Source organism: Dendrobates tinctorius, unplaced genomic scaffold, assembly GCF_039654945.1.
Source record: "Dendrobates tinctorius isolate UK_male_01 unplaced genomic scaffold, ASM3965494v1 ptg000154l, whole genome shotgun sequence".
NCBI lineage: Eukaryota > Metazoa > Chordata > Amphibia > Anura > Dendrobatidae > Dendrobates > Dendrobates tinctorius.
Window position 1 is genome coordinate 8,949,136 of NW_027361821.1, and position 25,461 is coordinate 8,974,596.

General features: G+C 41.4%; 1 protein-coding gene across 1 annotated transcript in view; it reads right to left on the minus strand.

The window, feature by feature from the left end:
- Positions 1 to 25,461, minus strand: part of THOC2 (THO complex subunit 2) — a 231,251-nt gene that overhangs the window by 43,838 nt on the left and 161,952 nt on the right. Inside the window, exons 28-33 of the mRNA XM_073547602.1 lie at positions 24,802 to 24,986; positions 21,791 to 21,975; positions 17,420 to 17,522; positions 16,188 to 16,624; positions 15,058 to 15,116; positions 13,589 to 13,624 (exon numbers count right to left, since the gene is read on the minus strand). Of these exons, the coding sequence (XP_073403703.1) occupies positions 13,589 to 13,624; positions 15,058 to 15,116; positions 16,188 to 16,624; positions 17,420 to 17,522; positions 21,791 to 21,975; positions 24,802 to 24,986 (1,005 nt within the window). The remainder of the gene's footprint in view (positions 1 to 13,588; positions 13,625 to 15,057; positions 15,117 to 16,187; positions 16,625 to 17,419; positions 17,523 to 21,790; positions 21,976 to 24,801; positions 24,987 to 25,461) is intronic.

The following is a 25,461-nucleotide window of genomic DNA, read 5'->3' on the forward strand; positions in this document are numbered from 1 at the left end:
AGATTATGAGAGATGATGTGTTTGAAGTAACTCTGAGGATATGTGCACACGTTGCGGAATTGCTGCGGAAATTTCCGAGGGAATTCCGCAACTCAGGGCTGCGGGAAATACGCTAGAATTCTGCATGCGGAATTCCCGCGCATTTCCCGCAATAGCGTTTTGAAAGCGTAATTAGCTTGCAGAATGCTAGCGTTTTCCAAGCGATCTGTAGCATCACTTGGAAAGTTGATTGACAGGTTGGTCACATTTGTCAAAGACTATGAGCAACTTTTTACTATTGAGGCTGCCTATGCAGTATCAGTAGAAAAAAGATATAAATAAAAAAAATCGTGATTTTCTCAACTTCCGGTGTCCCCCATAGCGTTCCCGATCCTCGCAATGCTCCCGGCAAGTCCCGTTCCCATTGATGTCTTGCGTCAATGACCTTTGATGATGTAGCGATCTCGCGAGATGCTACGTCATTCCGGGTCATTGTCGCAAGGCATCACTGGGACCGGAAGATGCTGGGAGCATGGTTGAGGCCTGGGGACGCTGTGTGAGACGCCGAAAGGTGAGAACACCACCATTTTTTATTTTATTTCTTTTTTTTTACAGGGATATGGTACCCAGAGCATGGATTCCATCCGCACATTTTCCGCTTACTTGTGCATGGTGGCCATAGCCACATGCATAAAGCGGAACAATGCTTTCCTATGTGTGCGGAATTCCCGCGATTCCACACAAAGAATGGGCATGCTGCGTATTTTTCCACGATGCGATTTTGCCGCAGAAAAATACGCAGCATTAGCACAGCATGTGCGGAATGCCATGGAATTCCATGGGTTGCTTATTTTAAGTGTTTTTGCTGCGTTTTCGTGGCAAAAACGCATAAAATCCGCAGGAATTCTGGACGTGTGTACACAGCCTCAATGATAAGGAATTGTGATCTTGGAAAAGCTTCTTAGGAAAAAAAAAATCTCCAGAATATGTTGAAGGTGTTGAGGAACAGCTAAATGAAAACCAGCGTCTTGGATGTCGCATGTCTCTGAAAATGCGCTTTTTACATTCACATTTAGATTTCTTCCCTCAAAAACTTGGCGATGTAAGCGATGAACAAGGCAAGCGATTTCACCAGGACATTAAATAATGGAACACCGCTACCGGGGTTATTGGAATGACTCAATGATAGCAGATTACTGTTGGATGTTATATAGGGACAATCCTGAAAAATCATATCAACAACAGTCTAATGTCAAGCACTTTTAATTTCTGCTCATATTTTGGTTTCTATTTTGCATGTGAAATTATTTTGGTTCAACTAAAACTGTTTTGTAAGGTGAAGCATTTTTTTCTGATATGTAGATTACAGTTTTCTTAATGTCACCAGTATATTTCCTATACCTTATAATAATTATGCTGATCCATGGAAGCTATATGTGCTACAGAAAAACTATTTACATTTTTGAAATCAGGACAAAAATTTGATTCAGAAAACTAAAAAGTCACCTGCGATGATAAAAAAAAAAAAAAAAAAAAAGTTTTGTTAAGACTTTTGTTATCCCCCAGTTTCTGAACATTTACACAGAACTTGAAAATGCATCTCTTCCAGCAAACTTATAGCCTGCGATAACCCAGGCGCCTACTGACCACCAACACTGGCGCTGCCTCATACCCCTCAACCTACTGTTCCCTTCCCCATTATCCAGTTACTGTTGGCCCACAAGGCAGAGCGCTCTAAACTCTGTACATGTCTAGCATTGTTAGTTTGTTCTCTGTAATCTATATCTGTATTTTGTCTGCAACCCCTTCTCATGTACAGCACTATGGAATCAATAATGCTCTAAAAATACATTTTAAAAAAATCTGAAGTAAATGGAACAACAAAACGGTTACTCCAGTTATACATCATGCCGGACTTGCGAGCAGAAGACGCTACCAGTTTGGTATACTGATAGTAACCAGATCACAAGGCTTCACCTCCGCTGGTAAAGGGTGGCATATATACAGAGGGGAAGATCCATTACGACTGGCGTTTCATACACCACTCAAGCTGAACAGCAATTCAAGGTAATGCACCTCTTAACAAATTGAGATATCTGGGACTGTCCTAAAGACAAAAAATGAGGGGCCTGCATAGATTTGCGCGCTACAATTTGCACTGCTTTCTATTTTTTCCAATCATTATCCATCAAACTTACCACCTCCCTTAAAAAAGCGCCAAGAGGAGGAAAAAAGATGGACAAACATGGCACTGGTTGAAATGTATATTTCTCCAAAGAGCGTGCTTAGATATTAGTTAAAAGGGTTTTCAACCTTTGAGGACATTTTTTTTTTTTAATTAAATGAATTTTTCAGCTAAAAATCATTTCAAAATTTTGCACCATTTGTCTTCTAATACCTCTGTGTTGCACTGTCTATTTCTTGGCTGTAGAATGAGTTAACTGAGGATCCATCAGTGAGCTTGTGCCAGCGGTCTGACCAGAGAGTTTGTTACGCTTTATCTGTCTTTTTTGAGCTCCTCTCAGCAGATTTAGGACCGCAGACCAGATCAAAGTTGAATGCTCAGGGAAACAAGCCTCTAAAAGTCAAAATCATTTTTGCAATGGGGCTTCATTAAAAATGTTGCACTGTTATGGCTTTTACAGGCTCTTTCAATCCCCGAGTATTCAACTTTGATGTGGCTGAGGTCCTAAATGAGCCAAGAGGAGCTCAGAAAAAGACAGAAAGAGTTACAGCACAGAGGCTGTAGAAGGGAAAAGGTGCAAGATTCCTAGAGAACACGAATGGCAGAAATTATTTTTAAAACACTATAGTGTCCTAAAGATAATACGATTGGCACTTAAACCACATCAACATACACAGATGGGCAAAAGATGTAACTAAATTACCCAAAATAAAGCGAACCAAAAAATATATGTAATAATCACATAATTTTATTGGGTACAAAAGAATATATATAAAAGTCTACATGTCCATATTAACCATAACATACCCCAAGGCGGCAAATGCACAGACCAAGAATAAACAGGGGAAAATAATGACAGTATTCCTGATATGGTATACCAGTCAGTCATTCACATAGTACACAAAAGGTAACACAATATATTCTGGTATATCAATAAAGCCCCCGTTACACACTGCGATATCGCTAGCATTATCGCTGTAAAGTCACCGATTTTGTGACGTTGCAGCGATATTGCTAGCGATATCGCTGCATATGATACTTACCTCCGACCGGCTCCCCCACTGGTAATCGCTGATCGCGCGAGAAGGTCCTGGATCATTCCTCGTCGTCTGCTTCCTGCGGCGCTTCCTGCTGTGACGACGAGCGACGCGTGGAGCCGGGCGGGAGGACGCAGGATCGCCACGTCTGACAGGTAAGTAGTGGCCCCCGTCCCCAGCGATGTCGCTAGTGAGATCTGCCTGAGTGGCAGCTCACTAGCTACCACCTAGCGATTCACCAGCGATCCTGACCACGTCATATCGCTGGTCGGGATCGCTGGTGAGTCGCTAGGTGTAACGGTACCCTAACACTAATGAATACCCCCACACGACCACTGGAATAAATCCCTTAAATCAATATCCCTTTAAGGCAATAAATATAATACAATGAGTTACCAGATCAAGAGTTATATATAAAGTGCCAGTGCCTGATTGACCTAGAAAGGTCTATTTATATAAATAAACGGCCCAAAAATCCAGTTACTACTGGGATAAGAGATACGTATAATAGCGGTATAGCTCATAAATACCTTAGCAAAACTGCGGTGGTGATCGTGGTCCAGTGCCCAAACCCCCGCGCCCTGACGCGCGTGTCGCCCTCTTGCTTCTTCATGATACCATATGAGGAATACTGTCATTATTTTCCCGTGTTTTTTCTTGGTCTGTGCATTTGCCCCCTTGGGGTATGTTATGGTTAATATGGACATCATGTAGCCTTTTATATATATTCTTTTGTAAAGATTTACTCAAGGGTGGATAAAAAAGTGCCACAAGATAAGAGCAGAATGTGCAGCATGAATGATGATACAATGATGGTACAATGATAAAGTAATAAAAATAATAATAATAACAAATGGCAAAATTTTTGTGGAAAAAATGCCTTTATTAAAATATATTGGCACAACAATTAAGTGCATTAAAATTTTATATATATATATATATATATATATATATATATATATATATATATATATAATCATAAAAAGGAAAAATAATAATAATAAAATATAAAACCACATATGCGGTATACTTATGTATATTGGAAAACCCGTTCCATAACAAGAAAGGCTGAATTAATAATACAGGTCAAAAAGTGCATAATTATAGTGACACAAAAAAATAAATATACATTAATAAATGTGCCAAAAGTGCAGCTGTGCAAATAAGTAAAAAACGCCCTAAGGCGTGTGCTATTAAACCAAAAAAATAAAAAGAAAAAAAATATACCTGTAAGCCAATGACCGCGATGTGGATAATATAATGACGCGCCCCGACGCGCGTTTCGGAAATAAAATCTCCTTCGATTATTTATAAGGGAATATTTTGGGTTTAATTGATTCCCTTATAAATAATCGTCCGTCCACACTATGATGTATCTATCCCCCTGACGAAGGAGATTTTATTTCCGAAACGCGCGTCGGGGCGCGTCATTATATTATCCACATTGCGGTCATCGGCTTACAGGTATAATTTTTTCTTTTTATTTTTTTGGTTTAATAGCACACGCCTTAGGGCGTTTTTTACTTATTTGCACAGCTGCACTTTTGGCACATTTATTAATGTATATTTATTTTTTTGTGTCACTATAATTATGCACTTTTTGACCTGTATTATTAATTCAGCCTTTCTTGTTAAGGAACGGGTTTTCCAATATACATAAGTATACCGCATATGTGGTTTTATATTTTATTATTATTTTTCCTTTTTATGATTATATATATATAATTTTAATGCACTTAATTGTTGTGCCAATATATTTTAATAAAGGCATTTTTTCCACAAAAATTTTGCCATTTGTTATTATTATTATTATTTTTATTACTTTATCATTGTACCATCATTGTATCATCATTCATGCTGCACATTCTGCTCTTATCTTGTGGCACTTTTTTATCCACCCTTGAGTAAATCTTTTCATATACACCGGATGGTCTGCCATCCTTTTCTTGGGAGATTGGTTCAATCACATTTTTTTATATATTTATATCTTTATTTATATTAATGTGATTATTACACTTTATATTAGTATTTTGTGTGTTTGTATTTTTTCTCCTTGTCTATTCTCATATATTCTTTTGTACCCAATAAAATTAAAAATTATTTTTAGCCTGAAATGCATTTAGGTATAATAAAAAATAAAGTAATATCTCTAAATGTGGACAAACGCTTTAAGAAACTATTATTAAGAATGTATTACATCTTAAATCAACATTAAGACAAAGCAGAGCTCAATGAGCTGACTGCTCTGGGTTTAGCTTCAGAAAAATCCCTCCCTTCGTAGTCCATAGGTATGGGAGGGATAGGAGGTATGCATAGAGGCTGGCATGGAGACACAACACTTTATGAGGAACCTAAAATGTCCTTTTCTAAGGTTTCGTTTAAGTGTAGTCTCAAACAGGACGTCACAGGAGGTTGGGGCTGCACTCACTTTCGTGCAGCGTTATCATCCCACATTCAATAGGATGTCATCAGGGGGTGGCGTTTTGGTTACTTGCATTACCGCCCTCTGAAAATATCCTGGATCCGTAATGATAGACACTGCAGGAGAGGTGAGTGCAGCGTCCAAATTGTGGCTTTGTCTGTACTGCCACTGCTTCTAAGTCCACTGCACTGGTCACTACTGAGCATGCACATAAAGTGCAGCACAGATTCATCTCATCTACAACCCCACAGCACTGGTCACTACTGAGCATGTACATAAAGGGCAGCACAGATTCATCTCATCTACAACCCCACAGCACTGGTCACTACTGAGCATGTACAAAAAGTGCAGCACAGATTCATCTCATCTATGACTCCACAGCACTGGTCACTACTGAGCATGTACATAAAGTGCAGCACAGATTCATCTCATCTATGACTCCACAGCACTGGTCACTACTGAGCATGTACATAAAGTGCAGCACAGATTCATCTCATCTACAACCCCACAGCACTGGTCACTACTGAGCATGTACATAAAGTGCAGCACAGATTCATCTCATCTACGACCCCACAGCACTGGTCACTACTGAGCATGTACATAAAGTGCAGCACAGATTTATCTCATCTATGACCCCACAGCACTGGTCACTACTGAGCATGTACATAAAGTGCAGCACAGATTTATCTCATCTATGACCCCACAGCACTGGTCACTACTGAGCATGTACATAAAGTGCAGCACAGATTCATCTCATCTATGACCCCACAGCACTGGTCACTACTGAGCATGTACATAAAGCGCAGCTCAGATTCATCTCATCTATGACTCCACAGCACTGGTCACTACTGAGCATGTACATAAAGCGCAGCACAGATTCATCTCATCTATGACCCCACAGCACTGGTCACTACTGAGCATGTACATAAAGTGCAGCACAGATTCATCTCATCTATAACCCCACAGCACTGGACACTACTGAGCATGTACATAAAGTGCAGCACAGATTCATCTCATCTATGACCCCACAGCACTGATCACTACTGAGCATGCGCATGTACATAAAGTGCAGCACAGATTCATCTCATCTATGACCCCACAGCACTGGTCACTACTGAGCATGTACATAAAGTGCAGCACAGATTCATGTCATCTACAACCCCACAGCACTGGTCACTACTGAGCATGTACATAAAGGGCAGCACAGATTCATCTCATCTACGACCCCACAGCACTGGTCACTACTGAGCATGTACATAAAGTGCAGCACAGATTCATCTCATCTACGACCCCACAGCACTGGTCACTACTGAGCATGTACATAAAGGGCAGCACAGATTTATCTCATCTATGACTCCACAGCATCGGTCACTACTGAGCATGTACATAAAGTGCAGCACAGATTCATCTCAACTAAAAGCTGAGATCTTTATATCAGGAACAGAACAGACATTTATAGGATATTTCCAAAACTATCCCAAATTATTCTGAAAACATTTACAGCAAATCCTGCATTGTACTACTGTACTCAATGTATTATATATTTTAGGAGTCAGTCCATTTTATACAGACTCCAACTCCATCAAAATGGACACAGATTCCGACACCACAGACCTGCTGATGACGATTTGCTTCAGGGTGATGATGACTGTGTGACAGCACTTGGTATCACTCATACTGCTGCTATCTCTGCTCCCTGGAGACATCTTGTTACACAGTTAAAGGGGTTGTGAACTACTAGGACAACACCTTCTTAAACTAAATGTTTGGCCCCAATAAAATTATAAAGCAAATACTTCTCTACGGTGCTGGCACAGTTCCCGCTGTGTAGGCATTTGCTCTCACCGATGCTGTGATGCGGTGTTGTGACACATAACACCAGTGACCAATCAGAGCTGGCGTCACTGTCTCCGCCTTTGGACAAACTGAACATGGAGAGGATGTCCTGCATCAGCTGCAGCCTGGAATTCTTCATGTTCAGTTTCTCCGAAGAGGGGAGAGTTATGCCAGCACTGATTGGGCGCTGGGCATCACGTATCATTCCACCGCATCACAGCCCTGAGACCGAAAGTGCAGACACCGCAGGACCGGAGCCAGGACGGGAGGCGAGTATTTGCTTTATTTTATCAGGGCTGAACATTTAGTTTAAGAAGGAGTTGTCCTAGTAGTTGACAGCCATTTTAAAAGCTGCAGTTGCGGTGACAGAGCAGAGAGCAAGAGCTACACTTGCCTTTTCCACAACTTCTATCAGTGCCATGGAACCAGGACATCTACAGAGAGTGGCGATGAAAGAAACTGTATTAAGTAATTGCAACACAGCCCCTTTATGATGCCCTGTTGCAGGAAGGAAGGTAATAGAAGATGTGGGCAAGTGACTATAGAGGCATCATTCTGTGAAGTCATTTTTGAGACTCCTCTCAAACGAAACATCACAAGAAGTGAAGCAAGAAAAGAAAAACATATGTAGGGATTATCTTAAAAAGGAGAAAACGGAGTAACGGATACAAAATATATGCAAAAGTATAAATTTTATTAATACTCACAATTAAAGATGTGTCTGACAGGATATCAGGACTCTTCAGACCTACAGATGACTACCCATTCCTGCTACTACATGTGGGGACAAATGACACCGCAAGAAATGACCTGGAAACCATCTGCAGAGACTTTGAAGACTTAGGCAAGAAAGTGAAAGAACTGGGAGCGCAGGTAGTCTTCTCTTCCATCCTCCCAGTGGATGGCCATGGACCAAGGAGGTGGAATAAGATTCTGCAGGTGAACAACTGGCTACGTCGATGGTGCCGTCAGCAACGATTTGGATTTCTGGATCACGGAGTGAACTACTTATACGATGGACTACTTGCTAGAGATGGGGTGCACCTTACGAAGACTGGAAAGCATGTATTTGGAAGTCGCCTTGCTACACTTGTAAGGAGAGCTTTAAACTAGAACAACATGGGAAGGGAAGCAAAAGACCAGAAAAAGCCATACACCTGACAAATGCTATTGAGAACTCTGCTAATAGAAGTGGAAAGGAAGAACAAAGACGAAAGAATCTAATTAATAAAAATATTGGAGAAAGAGAAACCAATCACAAACTAAAATGTTTCTATACTAATGCACAAAGCATGGGCAACAAACAAGGAGAATTGGAACTACTAACACAGGAAAAGAAATATGATGTCATTGGAATCACTGAAACTTGGTGGGACGATACACATGATTGGAATACAAGACTAGAAGGATACAACTTATTTGCAAGAAACAGACTTGATAAACGAGGAGGGGGTGTTGCATTGTATGTTAGAAACGCGTATATCTGCACAGAGATTGAAGCTTCAGAGACTGGGAGTTCTGTGGAAACTGTTTGGGTAAGAATACAAGGACAGAACAATGGAAAGGACACCATTGTAGGCATTTACTACAGGCCGCCTGTGCAAGCTGAAGATATGGATGAACTCTTTATGCATCAAATGGCCAAGTTCTCCAAAAAATATGACATAGTTGTCATGGGAGATTTCAACTATCCAGACATTTGTTGGGAATCTCTCTCAGGCAAAACTAACAGGTCAAGGAAATTCTTATCCTCTCTTGCTGACAACTTTATCTTCCAAAAGGTAGGGGAGAAAACAAGGGGAACTGCTACCTTGGATCTAATCCTTATAAACAGGGAGGAAATGGTTGAGGAGGTAAAAGTGGCTGGAACCCTAGGAGGTAGCGACCATGCTATTTTAGAATTTTGGATAACTAGAGGCGGAAGACCTGTGAAGACTCAGACGTCAAGGTTAGATTTCAGAAAGGCAGATTTTAAGTGATTCAGAAAGAGAATTGGAGGGATCCAATGGCTGGATATCCTTAAAGACAAAAATGTCCAGGAAGGATGGGAAATCTTGAAAAATGAAATTCTCAAAGCACAGTTGTTAACAATTCCGAAAAGAGGGAAGAATAGGAAGCATTTAAGGAAACCAGGATGGGTGAACACAGAACTTAAGCACATGCTAAAAAGGAAGAAAAAAATGTTTATAAAATGGAAAGAGGGAGGCATATCTAAAGAAGAATATAATGCTGTCTGCAGAATCTGCAGGGCACAAATCAGATTATCTAAAGCTGAAAATGAATTGAGGCTTGCAAGAGATGTCAAAAGCAATAATAAAGGATTTTGGGGATATGTCAAAAGTAAAAGAAAAGTCAAAGATGCTATAGGATTTTTACAGGATGAAAATGATGAAATGGTAAGACAGGATGTTGAGAAGGCTGAACTTTTAAATTCCTATTTTGCATCTGTTTTCTCTCAGAAAGGAAATGTAACACCAACTGTTATTCACTGTCCTATTGAGGGAATAGAAGAATCCAGGATATCTATAAACAGAAAGATAGTGAGGAAACACTTAGCTAACCTAAATGAATTCAAGTCTCCAGGTCCAGATGAATTACACCCCAGAGTACTGAAGGAGATAGCAGAAGAAATTTCTGAACCACTCTCCATAATCTTTGAAAATTCTTGGAGAACAGGAGAAGTGCCAGAAGACTGGAGAAGAGCAAATGTTGTTCCTATCTTCAAAAAGGGGAAGAAGGTGGACCCAGGCAACTATAGGCCGGTGAGTCTGACTTCTATACCAGGAAAGATCTTTGAACAAATTATTAAACAACATTTAAGTCAATACCTGGATAAGAATGAAGTGATCAAACAGAGTCAGCATGGGTTTGTAACTAATAAGTCATGTCAGACTAACTTAATTTCCTTCTATGATGGTATCACTGATTGGGTGGATCAAGGAAATGCTGTAGATATAGTATATCTTGACTTCAGCAAAGCATTTGACAAAGTCTCTCATACAATCCTTATTGAAAAAATGACTAAGTATGGAATGGACAAGGCAACTGTTAGGTGGATTCATAGCTGGCTTAGTGATCGGACCCAAAGAGTGGTCGTAAATGGCTGCACATCCAGTTGGAAGAATGTCTCAAGTGGGGTACCACAGGGCTCTGTCCTGGGCCCTGTATTGTTCAACATCTTTATCAACGATTTAGATGAAGGAATTGAGGGTAAACTGATTAAATTTGCTGATGACACAAAGCTAGGAGGGATAGCTAATACTAGAGAAGAGAGAGAGAGGATTCAAAAAGATTTAAATAAACTGGAGAAGTGGGCAGTAACTAACAGAATGGTTTTTAACAGGGAGAAATGCAAAGTACTACATCTGGGCAATAAAAATGAAAAAAGCATATATAGAATGGGAGGAATAGGGCTAAGTGACAGCACATGTGAAAAAGACTTGGGTATACTAATAGATCACAGACTGAATATGAGTCAACAGTGTGATGCAGCAGCAAAAAAGGCAAATGCAATTCTAGGATGTATTAACAGAAGCATACAGTCTAGATCACGTGAAGTCATTATTTCCCTCTACTCCTCTTTGGTCAGACCTCATCTGGAATATTGTGTCCAGTTTTGGGCACCACATTTTAAAAAAGACATCAACAAACTGGAGCAAGTTCAGAAAAGAGCGACCAGAATGGTGACCGGTCTGCAAACCCTGTCTTATGAGGAAAGGTTGCAGGATTTGGGAATGTTTAGTTTGCAAAAGAGAAGACTGAGAGGAGACTTAATTGCTGTCTACAAATATCTAAAGGGCTGTCACATTGTAGAAGGATCAACTTTATTCTCATTTGCACAAGGAAAGACTAGAAGCAATGGGATGAAACTGAATGGGAGGAGACACAGATTAGATATTAGAAAAAACTTTTTGACAGTTAGAGTGATCAATGAGTGGAACAGGCTGCCACGAGAAGTGGTGAGTTCTCCTTCAATGGAAGTCTTCAAACAGAGGCTGGACAGACATCTGACTGGGATGATTTAGCGAATCCTGCTTTGAGCAGGGGGTTGGACCAGATGGCCCAGGAGGTCCCTTCCAACTCTACGATTCTATGATTCTATGATCAAGTGCTGACAAGTATACAAGTTGACTAAAATAGGGGGGATAAGCCCCAATGATACAACAATCAGGACAGACAAGGACAGGGTAAATAAAATGATACCAGTGCTCGAAATCTACATGGCACAACGTTCAGTCAGCCCATGGGCATTGCACATAACAGACATGTGTCTAATGGTAAAAGATAGTCAAATATGGCATACTCAATTAAATGTGTATTGTACATAGTTGTACATGTCTAGAGCGCCAAAAAAACGTACGTCGGGTGTCGTTGCATGGGCCTTCACCTCCTCTGCTCCCCGGTAAGCAGCCTGCCTTTACTTGTTTCCACACTTCGGTCATTTGGACCGCTGGGCGGGTCGTCTCCCGGGTTCTCTCTGGCACAATTGCGCAGTTTTGATATGTTGATACATATGTTATTTACTATGTAAGAATCCTTCCACATGTCATTGATTCATTTATGTTCAGTGTCCATTGGACTTGCACATTGACCCCTCTGGATGGTTTTTTGTTTTTTTTTTTTGGCGCTCTAGACATGTACAACTATGTACAATACACATTTAATTGAGTATGCCATATTTGACTATCTTTTACCATTAGACACATGTCTGTTATGTGCAATGCCCATGGGCTGACTGAACGTTGTGCCATGTAGATTTCGAGCACTGGTATCATTTTATTTACCCTGTCCTTGTCTGTCCTGATTGTTGTATCATTGGGGCTTATCCCCCCTATTTTAGTCAACTTGTATACTTGTCAGCACTTGATGTGAGTATTAATAAAATTTATACTTTTGCATATATTTTGTATCCGTTACTCCGTTTTCTCCTTTTTAAGATTAGCATATGGAGTGGTAATCCATGCACAAGGCGTTTTTGGACCATGGTCACCGCCTTGTCTCGTTCTCTGATACTGGGCATTATCATATATGTATTATATGTAGGGATTAGTAGGATAGGGAGAAGTGTAAGATATTGTGTAATAAAGCAATTTACAAAAAACGTGAAAAAATATATACACTGCTCAAAAAAAAATAAAAGGGAACATAAACAACAGAATATAACTCCAAGTAAATCAAACTTCTGTGAAATCAAACTGTCCAATTAGGAAGCAACGCTGACTGACAATCAATTTCACATGCTGTTGTGCAAATGGAATAGACAACAGATGGAAGTTAATGGCAATTATCAAGACACACTCAATAAAGGAGTGGTTCTGCAGGTGGTGACCACAGACCACATCTCAGTACCAATGCTTTCTGACTGATGTTTTGGTCACTTTTGAATGTTGGTTGTGCTTTCACACTCGTGGTAGCTTAAGACGGACTCTACAACCCACACAAGTGGCTCAGGTAGTGCAGCTCATCCAGGATGGCACATCAATCCAAGCTGTGGAAGAAGGTTTGCCGTGTCTGTCAGCGTAGTGTCCAGAGGCTGGAGGCGCTACCAGGAGACAGGCCAGTACACCAGGACACATGGAGGGGGCCATGGGAGGGCAACAACCCAGCAGCAGGACAGCTACGTCAGCCTTGTTTGTCAATCAGTGTTGCTTCCTAAGTGGACAGTTTGATTTCACAGAAGTTTGATTTATTTGGAGTTATATTCTGTTGTTTAAGAGTTCCCTTTATTTTTTTGACCAGTGTATTTAGAAAGGACATTTCAGGTACCGGGCAAACCTTTTAACGTACTCCACTGCATGGTTGTCTGTGCTTTCCTTCCAGGGTTTATAATTTATTCCCATCACATTCAGCTTATTCTTACACTTTAGGATAATGTTCTGCCATCTAAATCACTGGCACATTGACACTACACGGAAATATACAGTATATCATGCTCTTTGCATAAGCCACAAATGCTGACAACTCCCATCAGATTACTTTTCAAGTATTATTTAAATATTTATCACGTCTTTATAGCAGATATTCTAACAGTAAATTACACCAAACCTAAAAGGAGGCAAGATGCTATATAAATGCAAAATGCATTCTGTTATGCTGCAAATAAATGACAATGATGGAAGGAACGCAAACCTTTGCTGAAGAGTCTTTAAATTCATTGAGGTTGTCCTGTAGAAAATGAATGGAGATGACACGTGAGCTGGATAGTTGTCAGAAACGAGACCCATGGTTGTGACCTTGAGAAAATACAGCTATTCCTTTGAGAGGGGGGGTGGGAAATAAATCTTTGGATGCTGTTAACACTGAACAAAGAAAAATCAACATGGAAACTGCTACACGGTAAATGGATATTTATAAGCTGAGCATAGATAGAAAGAAAAAAGGGTGTTGGAAATTTACAAAAAAAAAGGAAAACCAAAAAAGGCAAATTAAGAAAAACATGACAAAAAAAAATAAATTTCATGTTTAGAGCCAAGCAAAAGCTTTACATTTTAGCTCTATAAAACGTACAGGAGGATGGAAAAAAACAACAGAAAGGGGCAAAGGTGAAATGAAATGTGACATTAAACTTGTGCAGAACAGTTGTTTTCATAATCAGAATATATTCTGTCAAGTCATATTACCTTACCAAAATACGAGAAAAGGGAAAAAAAAAAATGTAAAAAAAAAAATATTGATGAAAATCCATTGACAGTTGCAAGGCACATCTCGGTACTCCAAGCGCTTCATGGGCAGACGTATGGGACTTACAGTTTTGATGATCATCATAGAAATGATGGGGATGGGGGAAGATGATTTGACAAGAGTATCAAGAAAAAAATAAGAAAATGTGCATGGGTACAGAAATCTCCAAGTCTTCAACGCAGGCTATGCCCATGACAGCTACAGCTCGCTGGCCAAAATGGAATTTTCTTGGGTTTGTGAGACGATTAGACGGTGGCCACACGTAGGCATCAAGGTGAACTTTCCAGGGTACATCTAAAGGAAGCGGCATGCCCAAATTACACAACTACTGCAGGCTCGATCATCACCAGATGTTACAGGGACACCTTTCACGACTCCTTCGTAGAAGGCACATTTCGGCAAAAATGAAGCTTGCATCGCCTGAGGAATTCAGAAGGCATCAGAATATCCCCACAGGATCCACAAAATCTTCTAAGTAGAAAACTCTCCCACAAAAATAGAAACCAATGTAGAATGTAGAAATAATAAAAAAAATTTTAAAAAAATCTATATCTTCTGGACTCATCTTGCAGGTGGTTTACTTGGAGCCATTTATCTCTCTTAGTAATATTCAGGCACTTCCGAACAAACTTTCTTCACGCTATGTACAAAAATATGAATGCTAGGTCCTTGAAGATTTAGCTTAATATTTGCCATTTTAGAAAAATACTTTATAGAAAAATAGTCCAAACAGGGCAATTTTTAGAGCAATTTCAAAATACAAAATATCAATATAAAAATAAAGGAAACAAAAAAAGATAAAAAATACTCCAGCGACTTTCGGCAGAAAATTGGCACCCAACTTGAAGGAAGACGGACTCTTGTATTCCACACAGGTGAGCCTAATATGGATACAGGCTTCCTCATGCTATACTAACCTTTACTGCTGAGGAATGTGATGGGGAAGAATGCGTATCAATTTTACGACGTTTTTGTTCTGGGGAAAAAAAAAGAAAAAAGAAAACCACTCTTAACAACACTAGTTTTTGGAATAAGCAATATAACAGATTGCAATGAAATATTTAGAGAAAGATCTCTTACAAAAGGACCCTCCTTTTATATGCAAAGGGGGTTCTGGTCTCGTTTACAGGGCTCCCCATTTCTCATAAATATTTGTATAAATGTCCCTTCTGCCTCTCGGATCAACATGTTAAAGTCATAGGTTGATCTCTATGGCCTTATTTCTACTTCTAGGGTCAAAAAGCATGAAACTACACTTGTGTCATTATCAATATAAAAGCACTGGACAACTCCTTTAAAACTGTCTAGTCCATTATTTGGCAGGATTTGCATCTCTGCCCCGGGGAATTTTGGACAATAATGGGTTTTGTGATCTGTTCTTACAGATTAGTTTACAATATCTTAAAACTTGGTTTTAACTAGTGGTACACACAATGAAGTGGTGCTTTAGCCAAGTTCACAGTGTGTAATGTCACTTTATGTTCAATTTGGCTACTTTTAAACACTACATAAAAGTATCCTCGCTTCTGTTGAGGGATTGCTGTATTCGCGCTAAACACCCTTGAGTCTGTGCTTCTCCTCCGGACTCATTTGGAGCATTGGCACAAGGTTTTATTAAACCCCATGACCTGGAATCTGCAAAGCAACAAACATGCCTGGGACTGCTGAGCGAGAAAATGTATCCAAGCAATATAATAGAGTGTATCCCACATTACGACACTGTGCTTGGATGCATGCGACTACTGACGTTTTGAAGACAAATATCTGTTTGTAGCTTCAGCCTTGGTCCCTGCCGGCACGGACAGCCTTGGTCCCTGCCGGCACGGACAGCCTTGGTCCCTGCCGGCACGGTCAGCCTTGGTCCCTGCCGGCACGGTCAGCCTTGGTCCCTGCCGGCACGGTCAGCCTTGGTCCCTGCCGACACGGTCAGCCTTGGTCCCTGCAGACACGGTCAGCCTTGGTCCCTGCAGACACGGTCAGCCTTACATTAGCTTTATCATTTAGTATGTGCTTTGTTTAATTTTAACTGTTAGTAATACAAACGTACCCCTTTCAGGCTCAGAGGTCTCAGATCTGGGAACAGGGGACTTCAAGGACCCAGCAACAGCGGTTTTATCTCCTCCTTTGGAACTTTCTTTTAGTTTAGATTCCTTGAAAGGCTCTCTCTCCCGGGAAGGCTCCTTTTCTTTCTCCTTCTCTGCAGCCAGTTTTGATTCAGTGGTTGTTGTAGCAGCTTTAGATTTTTCTTCCTTCTGATTTTTTTCTTCCTTCTTCATTTTTTCCTTCTCTTTGTCAGATTTTGGCGTTTTCTCCTTCACATCTCGAACTTTTTCTTCTTTGTTTGCCCGGTCTTCCTTTACTTTCTCCTTTCCATCCTTTCCTGGTGCCTTGCTCTCTAGAGGAGCCGCTGGAGTCTTCTCCTTTTTATCTTTCTCCTTTTCCTTCCCCACTTTATCTTTGTCTTCCTTCTCTTTAATAATTTTGCTGTAGGAACAAGCAGAAGTGAACATTAGCTGATCGCAGGGAATGGCAACGAAAACTGGGATAGCGTTAGTCATTGTAAATAAGCCCCATCCGATGATGTACTCCCTATACTGGGATGCCAATATCCAACAATGATTAGTTTTCCCACAAGTTCATGGCACTTCCTATACAATAGAAAGCTTATTTTTGAAGAAAATCTGTCACATGGTTTTTCTATTTACTCTGAGAACAGTATAATGTAGAGACATAGACCTTGAGTCCAGTGACGAGCCACTTACTTGGCTACTTGTCACAGTTTTTATAAAATCACAGCGTGATATCAGTAGATTATCACTAGAGGACTAGTAAACCGGCTGCCATGTAGTCCTCCATGTTCAAGTGATCCATGTGCAAGCGATCTCTACAACCCCACTCCCCCTACACTGATTGGCAGCTTCCTGTGTACACTGTGCATAGGCAGGAAGCTGCTAATCAGTTGTGTGTGCATGGTTATAGAGAGCTTAGCATTCAGAGAACTGCTAGATCGGCAGCAGAGAAAACAGTGATATTTTCAAAACTACAGCAAGCAGCTCCATAAGCGACACATTGCTGGAAACCTGGTGAGAGTTTCCCCTTAAATTATCAGGCTTGTGAATAGGCAAAAATCACCAAATGTACATGAAATGAACAAATTAAATACTCCATTTTAAAATACAGAAAACTACTGGTGTTTATTTCCGTCTGATAAATGTAGGGCTAAACTATAAAAGAGTAAAGGCAGCAGTGGGCCCAGAGAATTCCGTGCAGAATACATACCTATTTAAGGAGCTATTGCCATTATTTGTGGTGACTTTGGGTATTGCGTTTGCAGCTTTGGGAACAGTTTTCACTGTACTTTGAGATTTCTCCTTTAGTTTTTCTTTAGATTTAGAGAAAAACAAAACATTGTAAGTTAACAGCCAACAGATCTCACCTTTGTAGAATACATAGAAATGTCCATGTTGCAATATGCAGAAATTATGCACTGTAATACGTCATGGCACGGGGCCTGGTGTACTTATATAGTGTTCTACTAGTGATGAGCGAGCGTGCTGGGATAAGGTGTTATCTGAGCATGCTGGTGTGAGAACAGAGTGTCTCCGGCGTGCTCAAATAATATGTTCTAGTCCCCGCACCTCCATATTTCGCTTCTGTTCGACAGCCGCAATACAGGCAAGGATTGCCTAACAAAGAACAGCCGCAGGGACTCAAACAGATATCATCTTGTCCGAGCACGTTCACTCATCACTATGCACCACCTCTTACCATTCTAACTTATAACACAGAGTGGCTTAGGCCTCTTTCACACTTCCGGTTTTTTTTGGTCAGTTGCAATCCGTGAAAAATGCAAAAGATGAATCCGTTTCCGTTGTGACACCAACGTATGCCACTGGACCGTTGATTTGACGGATCCGCAGCTTGGAAAAGGAGAGAGAGAGAGAGAAAAAGAGAGAAAAAGAGAGAAAAAGAGAGAAAAAGAGAGAAAAAGAGAGAAAAAGAGAGAAAAAGAGAGAGAAAGAGAAAGAGAGAGAGAGAAAGAGAGAGAGAGAAAGAGAGAGAGAGAAAAAGAGAGAGAAAGAGAGAGAGAGAAAGAGAGAGAGAGAAAAAGAGAGAAAAGAGAGAGAGAGAGAGAGAACTTTTTCTGTCAAAATCCGCCGCTAATGCAAGTCAATGGGGAAAAAAACTGATCCGCCAAAAAAAAAATGGCGGATCAGTTTTTTTTTGCAAAACGGCGAATTTTGACTGATGGAAAAATGGAAATGTGAAACAGGCCTTAGAAAACATTTTTTGCAAAAAATGTATCAACCAAATACCTTGCTTTGTTATCTTTTTACTAGCACTTGCTGTTTAATGTTACTTTTTGTACAACAGAGTATTTTTATACGTTTGTTTTACTGTGTTCTATCTTATAACACAGGATACATGTTTTTTGTGTGAAGAACTTGCAGGCAGGTATTTGCTAACTACCTGCCTGTTGTGAATAGCGCCGATCTCTGCTGACTCAGAGCAGTCACGGACCACTCCTACAACTTTCACTGAGGTCACATCAACTGAGCAGCTTCTTCTTCCACTCTGTTCTGTTGACAGGACATGACTGCATGCCAAATCCCATAACCTCACTCTCCAACATCACTAAAAAGGAGCTTAATTGTCTCCTCTCCAAATCACACCTTACAACTTGGCACTCGACCCCATCCCACCTCCTCCCCAACCTCACCACCACTCTTATCCCATCCCTAACCCACCTTTTTAAGCTATCACTAACCTCTGGTACCTTCCCTTCTGCTTTAAAGCATGCCAAAAATAACTCCTATCCTTAAAAAGCAAACCGTCGACCCAACAGCTATTATTCTGTTCCCGGGGCCTGTGGCTGCAAATATGGCTATGCAAACACAGGAACACATAGCAACAATAAAACAATATGAGAGACTGCAATACAGCATGTAAAATGTACAAGACAGTCTGTAAAATGTCTCATTCATGGGACATAACAGCTATGTCCAGCTATCGCCCAATATTGCTGCTCCCTTTCGCTTCCAAACTCCTGGAGCAGCACATCCACGCTGAACTTTCCTCCCACCTCTCGTCTAACTTGCTCTTTGACAATCTACAATCTGGTTTCCGCCCCCATCACTCCACTGAGACTGCCCTGACCAAAATTACTAAGACCTACTTACAGCCAAAGCTAACAGACAATACTCTATACTCCTCCTTCTAGACCTGTCCTCTGCTTTCGACATAGTTGACCACTGCCTCCTACTACAGATCCTCTCCTCCTTTGGCATCAAAGACCTCGCCCTATCCTGGATCTCCTCATACCTTTCCAACCGCATTCAGCATCTCCCACTCTACCTCCTCATCCCACCCTCTCTCTGTTGGAGCCCCCCAAATCTCTGTTCTAGGACCCCTACTCTTCTCAATCTATACACTTGGCCTGGGAAAACTCAGTCACATGGATTCCAGTACCATCTGTATGCTAACGACACTCAGATCTACCTCTCTGGCCCAGACGTCACCTCTCTGCTATCCAGAATCCCAGAGTGTCTATCAGCCATATCCTCCTCCTCCTCTCGCTTCCTCAAACTCAATGTGGACAAATACGAACTCATCTTTCCTCCATCTCATAATTTTCCTTACCTGACCTATCTATCACAATTAACAACATCACGCTTTCCCTCGTACAGGAAGTCCGCTGCCTCGGAGTAACCCTTGACTCTGCCCTGACCTTCAAACTGCACATCCAAGCTATTTCAACCTCCTGTCACCTCCAGCTCGAAAATATTTGCAGAATCCGCCCTTTCCTCAATCTAGTAAAATGCTTGTGCATGCCCTCATCATCTCCCGCCTCGACTACTGCAACATCCTTTTCTGTAGTCTTCCTGCTAACACCCTTGCACTTCTCCAGTCCATCCTTAACTCTGCTGCTCGACTAATTCATCTCTCTCCTCGCTACCCCTCAGCTTCTCCACTCTGCAAATCTCTTCACTGGCTCCCATTCCAACCGCGTATCCAGTTCAAATTACTAATGCTGACCTACAAAGCCATCAATAACCTGTCTCCCCCAGATATCTCTGAACTAATCTCTCGATATCTTCCCTCACGTAATCTCCGGTCCTCCTAAGACCCCCTCCTCTCCTCCACACTTATTCGCTCCTCACTCAATCGCCTCCAAGACTACTCCCGAATATCCCCCATCCCCTAGAACTCTTTGCCCCAACATGACCGACTATCAACCACATTCGGATCCATCAGACGGAACCTGAAAACCCACCTCTTCAGGAAAGCTTACAGCTTGCAATGACCCTGCTGCCTCATCAACACTACTGGAGCTACAGCCTCACCATCAACAGAGCTGCTGCAACCCCCCAACCTACTGTCTCCTTCCCCACCATCCTGTAGAATGTAAGCCCACAAGGGTAGGGTCCTCTCCCCTCTGTATCAGTCTGTCTTTGTTAGTTTGTTTACTTTAAGTGATATCTGTAATTTGTATGTAACTCCTTCTCATGTACAGCACCATGGAATCAATGGTGCTATATAAATAAATATTATTAATAATGTGTCCGTCTGTCAGGCAGCCCAGAAGATGAATAGCTGCTCTGCTGACGTGAGTGGCAGGAGTGACCCGCTATCGTTCTGAGCCAACGCTGGGCACAACATACAGGTGGTAGTTAGCCATTACCTGCCTGTAAGGTCTCAGGTTCCTAAAAAAATATAAAAATAAAAAATTATATATATGTCCTTGATAACCCCTTTAGCATTATAAGGTAGCCCTAGTAAACTACATCAATATTGATCAGTATCATATCCTTCACAATAAATGCATACCCCAATTTTCTTTTTGATCCAATAACTTTTCCTTTAGTGAAGACATTTATAAACATCAACAGATGTTCACATCCTAATAGTAGATGACTACGCCATATTCACCATCGGTGCGGTAGATCAAACACCGATATCCACTTGCTCCATTGAAACGTCAGCTACTGAAATCTCTGTCGAACCGAGGTGCTGTACGATAGGAGGCAGGCAAGTGTCCACACACCTATATTGTGACGGTTTGGGGAGGGGGGGTTCCCACTTTCTCAAGCACTTGTGAATATCTATTGAGGTTTATGAATATTTTTACTTAATGAAAAGTTGTGGAATCAAATGAAAAACTGTGGCGCACATTGATTGTGAAGATTATGGGGCCGATTCATCAAGGCTGGAGTAGTGCGCTATTGGGTTGGCCAGTCTTACTGGAGTATTAGGTGCTAAATTCATTAGCGGAACACACTACTTAATGAATTGGGAGCCTCTTCTGAGTGGCTTTTGCCTCTCTGCGCCGTACAAGGAATATTACTCCGGTCAATGCCTGGAGTAGCACATTTCTGGCATACATGATGTGACAGAACATTTCATGAATTTGACGACCAAGTGTGACTACATCCCCAGCTCGCCCTATTTCAACAGAGCCAATTCAAACTGCCATAAAAACGCCAAAATGTAGCCAGATTTTTGGGCAACTTGCAGTTGGGTAAAACATTTGCACTTTTACAGCATTTTCATGGTGTTATAGCTTTGATAAATTGGCCACCATGTGATTTAGTTGCATGGAAGATCTTGGATTGCACATATGTCAGTGGCATGTATTCTGTGTATACTGACCAATATCCTCAGCGCTGGTTTCCTCGGGTTTAGCTGCATTCACCATCACAGATGCCGGCTGACTCACAGCTCCTGGTCCGTTCTGTACAGTAGGTGGAATGATGCTCCTGGTAGGGGCATCTTTATGATGAAATTCATTTTCAGGTACCATGAAAGATTTTCTGCTTTTCAACTGTCCAGAGTAGCTGCAATTCGCACAACATGTTAAATACACCAATGTAATTACCAGTGCAAGACAATTACCCTGTGAATTACTGGCCCCACTCTATAGTGCGTACACAGCAAGATCTATTTATTTCTATGTAAAGAATTACTACTGTCCTGGTACACAATGGGTGCTAATTCGCTAAGAGTCTCAAACAAGTATGAGCCGAGATCTCAATCTGCACATGCGCCGCTTCCTGCGTTATTTCCTGCAGCCCACCACCAGATAGCAATGTGCGCCTGCCTCGTACCGCCAGCATTTTTCTGAAGCCCACCGCCGTGCCATCAATGGCTCCTGCCTCCCACCAACGTGACAACGCCTCCTCCCAGCCCCGGACCCACAACATCGTCCCACTCCTGCAATCGATGGCTTCCAAAAGCAGTGACCCTGCCTGCTCCTGCCTCCTGTGACACCGCTCCACCACCACACCCCCCGGTAAGCTATAAGACGGGCCGCTATTTACACATTAAAAATTTTTTTTGCCTATTTTCTTCCTCTAAATTTGGGGTGCGTCTTATGGTCCGGTGTATTGGAAAAATATATTTAATCTCATGTTCTGACATCAAAACCACCGCTATATGTGAGGCTGAAATTTCAGGGATTCATGAATTGTAACTATTAGACAAAATCATTTCTAAACGGACATTTGTATTTTTATCTATACAGTACTGTATCTTTGCCAACTTGTTTAATAGGAACAGAAACTAATTTCTGAGACAAATTTATGTGTCCCGTTTCCTGCCTACAAGAGAAAATATTCTAATCTTTGCTTTTCACACTCAATAAGTCGTCCGAAGAAAAATACTGCACCTCAGGCACTTCTGGTGGAGGAACTCTAGACAGAATACTAAGTAGATATAGCAGGAGGTGGACAAACCCAGGATTTTAGGGTTAAAAAGTTACTCAAAAGTATACAAAAACAACAAAAAGATTTAAAGGTGGAGATATAAAACCCAAGACGCGTTTTAACATCTGACTGAAGTCTTCATCAGGCAGAATGGAACAGAGTCCTTGACTGCAATATATTCACTAAGAGGACGGCAAGTGTAGTGACCCCTGACCTCACAAATCAGTGAAAACAAAAATGTACTATAAGGCTATGTTCACACAACGCAAATCTTCAGCTGCGTTCTACAGTACCAGCAAATGCTATGAGATTTCAGAAATGTCATGCATACAACTTTTTTTATCCCTGAACACAGGTATCAGGATTTGCTGTGTTTTTGGTGCCAAAACTTGATGAAGTAGAATCAGAATTTTTTTTTTATGCACTAAAACTTATCAGCACTTTATCATGCACAAGAGACAGATGTACCCTGACAAAAACGCAGTAAAGAAACAAAAAAGCAGCAAAAACTAAGCAAAACCTGCTTTTGGTAAGCAGCGTAAACTTGGCATAAAAACAAAGCAACGTGTGAACATAGCATAAAAAGTCTAAAGTAAAAATTCATAGGGAGCTCAATATATAGATATATGATAAAGTAACAAATAGGTAGCGACAAATAAAATATTTATTCACAGATAGCAGCATGGACTAAAGAGGGCATGTCTGTCAATGGCTGCGTTCAGGTCATGTGAACAGAACAACACTGCAGGTCACAGGGGTATGGCTGAGAGGAAATTTGTCAAAAGCCCCCGTTACACACTGCAATATCGCTGTAAAGTCACCGATTTTGTGACGTAGCAGCGATATTGCTAGCGATATCGCTGCATATGATACTTACCTCCGACCGGCTCCCCCACTGGTAATCGCTGATCGCGCGAGAAGCTCCTGGACCATTTCTCGTCGTCTGCTTCCTGCTGTGACGACGAGCGACGCGTGGAGCCGGGCGGGAGGACGCAGGATCGCCGCGTCTGACAGGTAAGTAGCGATCCCCGTCCCCTGCGATGTCGCTGGTGAGATCTGCCTGTGTGGCAGCTCACTAGCGACCACCTAGCGATTCACCAGCGATCCTGACCGCGTCATATCGCTGGTCGGGATCGCTGGTGAGTCGCTAGGTGTAACGGTACCCTAATGGACAGCACAACTTTGCTCTGGACCACTTACTTTGGCAACCAGATGCTTATCTGCTGGAGTGTGGCAAAAGAGGGTTATCGGGGCGTGGGAAAGAGGGCCATTGGGGTGTGTGAAAGAGGACCATCGGGGCGTGGATAAGAATAATGTAAGAGCGTGGGAAAGGGGTATATCAGAGGGAAAGCAGGGTGCTTTGGGAAAGGGCACAATAAGGAGGTGTTTGGTTAAAATGAGTTAACAGGAACAATATTTTTTTTTTAAGGGTTTTTACTTTAGACTTTTTAATACTTTGGTTTTGGCTAACCTCTTGGTCTACGAGCGTATATATTACAACTGAGGACTTGATTCCTCATGAAGATGACGGGCGTTGTATAATCTTTATCCCTTACCTTCATGTCTTTCTGTTTTGCTTTGTTTTGCTTTTTTAATATATACTTTTGAGTAACTTTTTAACAATACACACTTAATCCACCTCCTGCTAGATCTACTCTGGATTCCATCAACTTTCCCAACTAGAATTAGTGCAGTTTTGTTTTCTGCACTTCTTGTTTAGCATTTCATTGATGCTCAAGACATCACAACCAGCTGAATCTAGTTCCTGGTGTACCCGGACCAATACCATACATTGATCCCCAGCATTGTGTCTGCTTGCTGCGTGGTTTTGTGAGGGGCTGGTACTAGACTGGGGTTACAAACCCATCTTCAAGTAATTGCGCTAGGAGGTGCCATGTTTCTCCCTTTTTCCAAGCCCATTTTACAATTAATTGACTGCCAATATCTCTTGTATTTTACCCCATGGCCAATGCATAAAGATCAGGTCTTTTTTCTTTCTCCTCTTGGCAGATTTTGAGCACTCTTCGTTCCAGGGCTTGTCCCAAGTTCATCACTTTGGGATACCAAGGTAAGATTTTGGTCAGCACAATAAGGATATTCCGGATATGGGTATATTCTCCGGTCTCAAGACAATGAACAGACGCCTGCAAAATAACACACAGTACAGTCAAAGCCACACACATACTACTCCAACCCCCTTTCAGTGCGTTACATTCATTGAAAGGTCTTGTGTTGCATGTGCCTAGACCCAATAAACCTTCGGGATGATTTTAATGAAATATTAACAGAATAGAAGTCTACTGTCAGCTTCTGAGCAGCCAATTCTAAAAGTGATGTCCAGTACGACTGATGGCAGCCACAACAAAAACAGAAAAATGGCATTATCTCTTGACGGGAATATAACAATGCCCCAATTTTGCCCACCGCTCTAATACTTGGAAAAAAGTTATATTTTGGGTGGAAACCCCCTCTAACAGCATACCCCGAGGCAGATCTACGAGTTTGTAAACTAGACTTGATGTGACCTAATATGTAACAAAGTGACGTAATAATACCAGAACTGCTTAAATATACTCCATGTTCTCTAGAGATGAGTGAATCTACTCGCAGGACACTAGT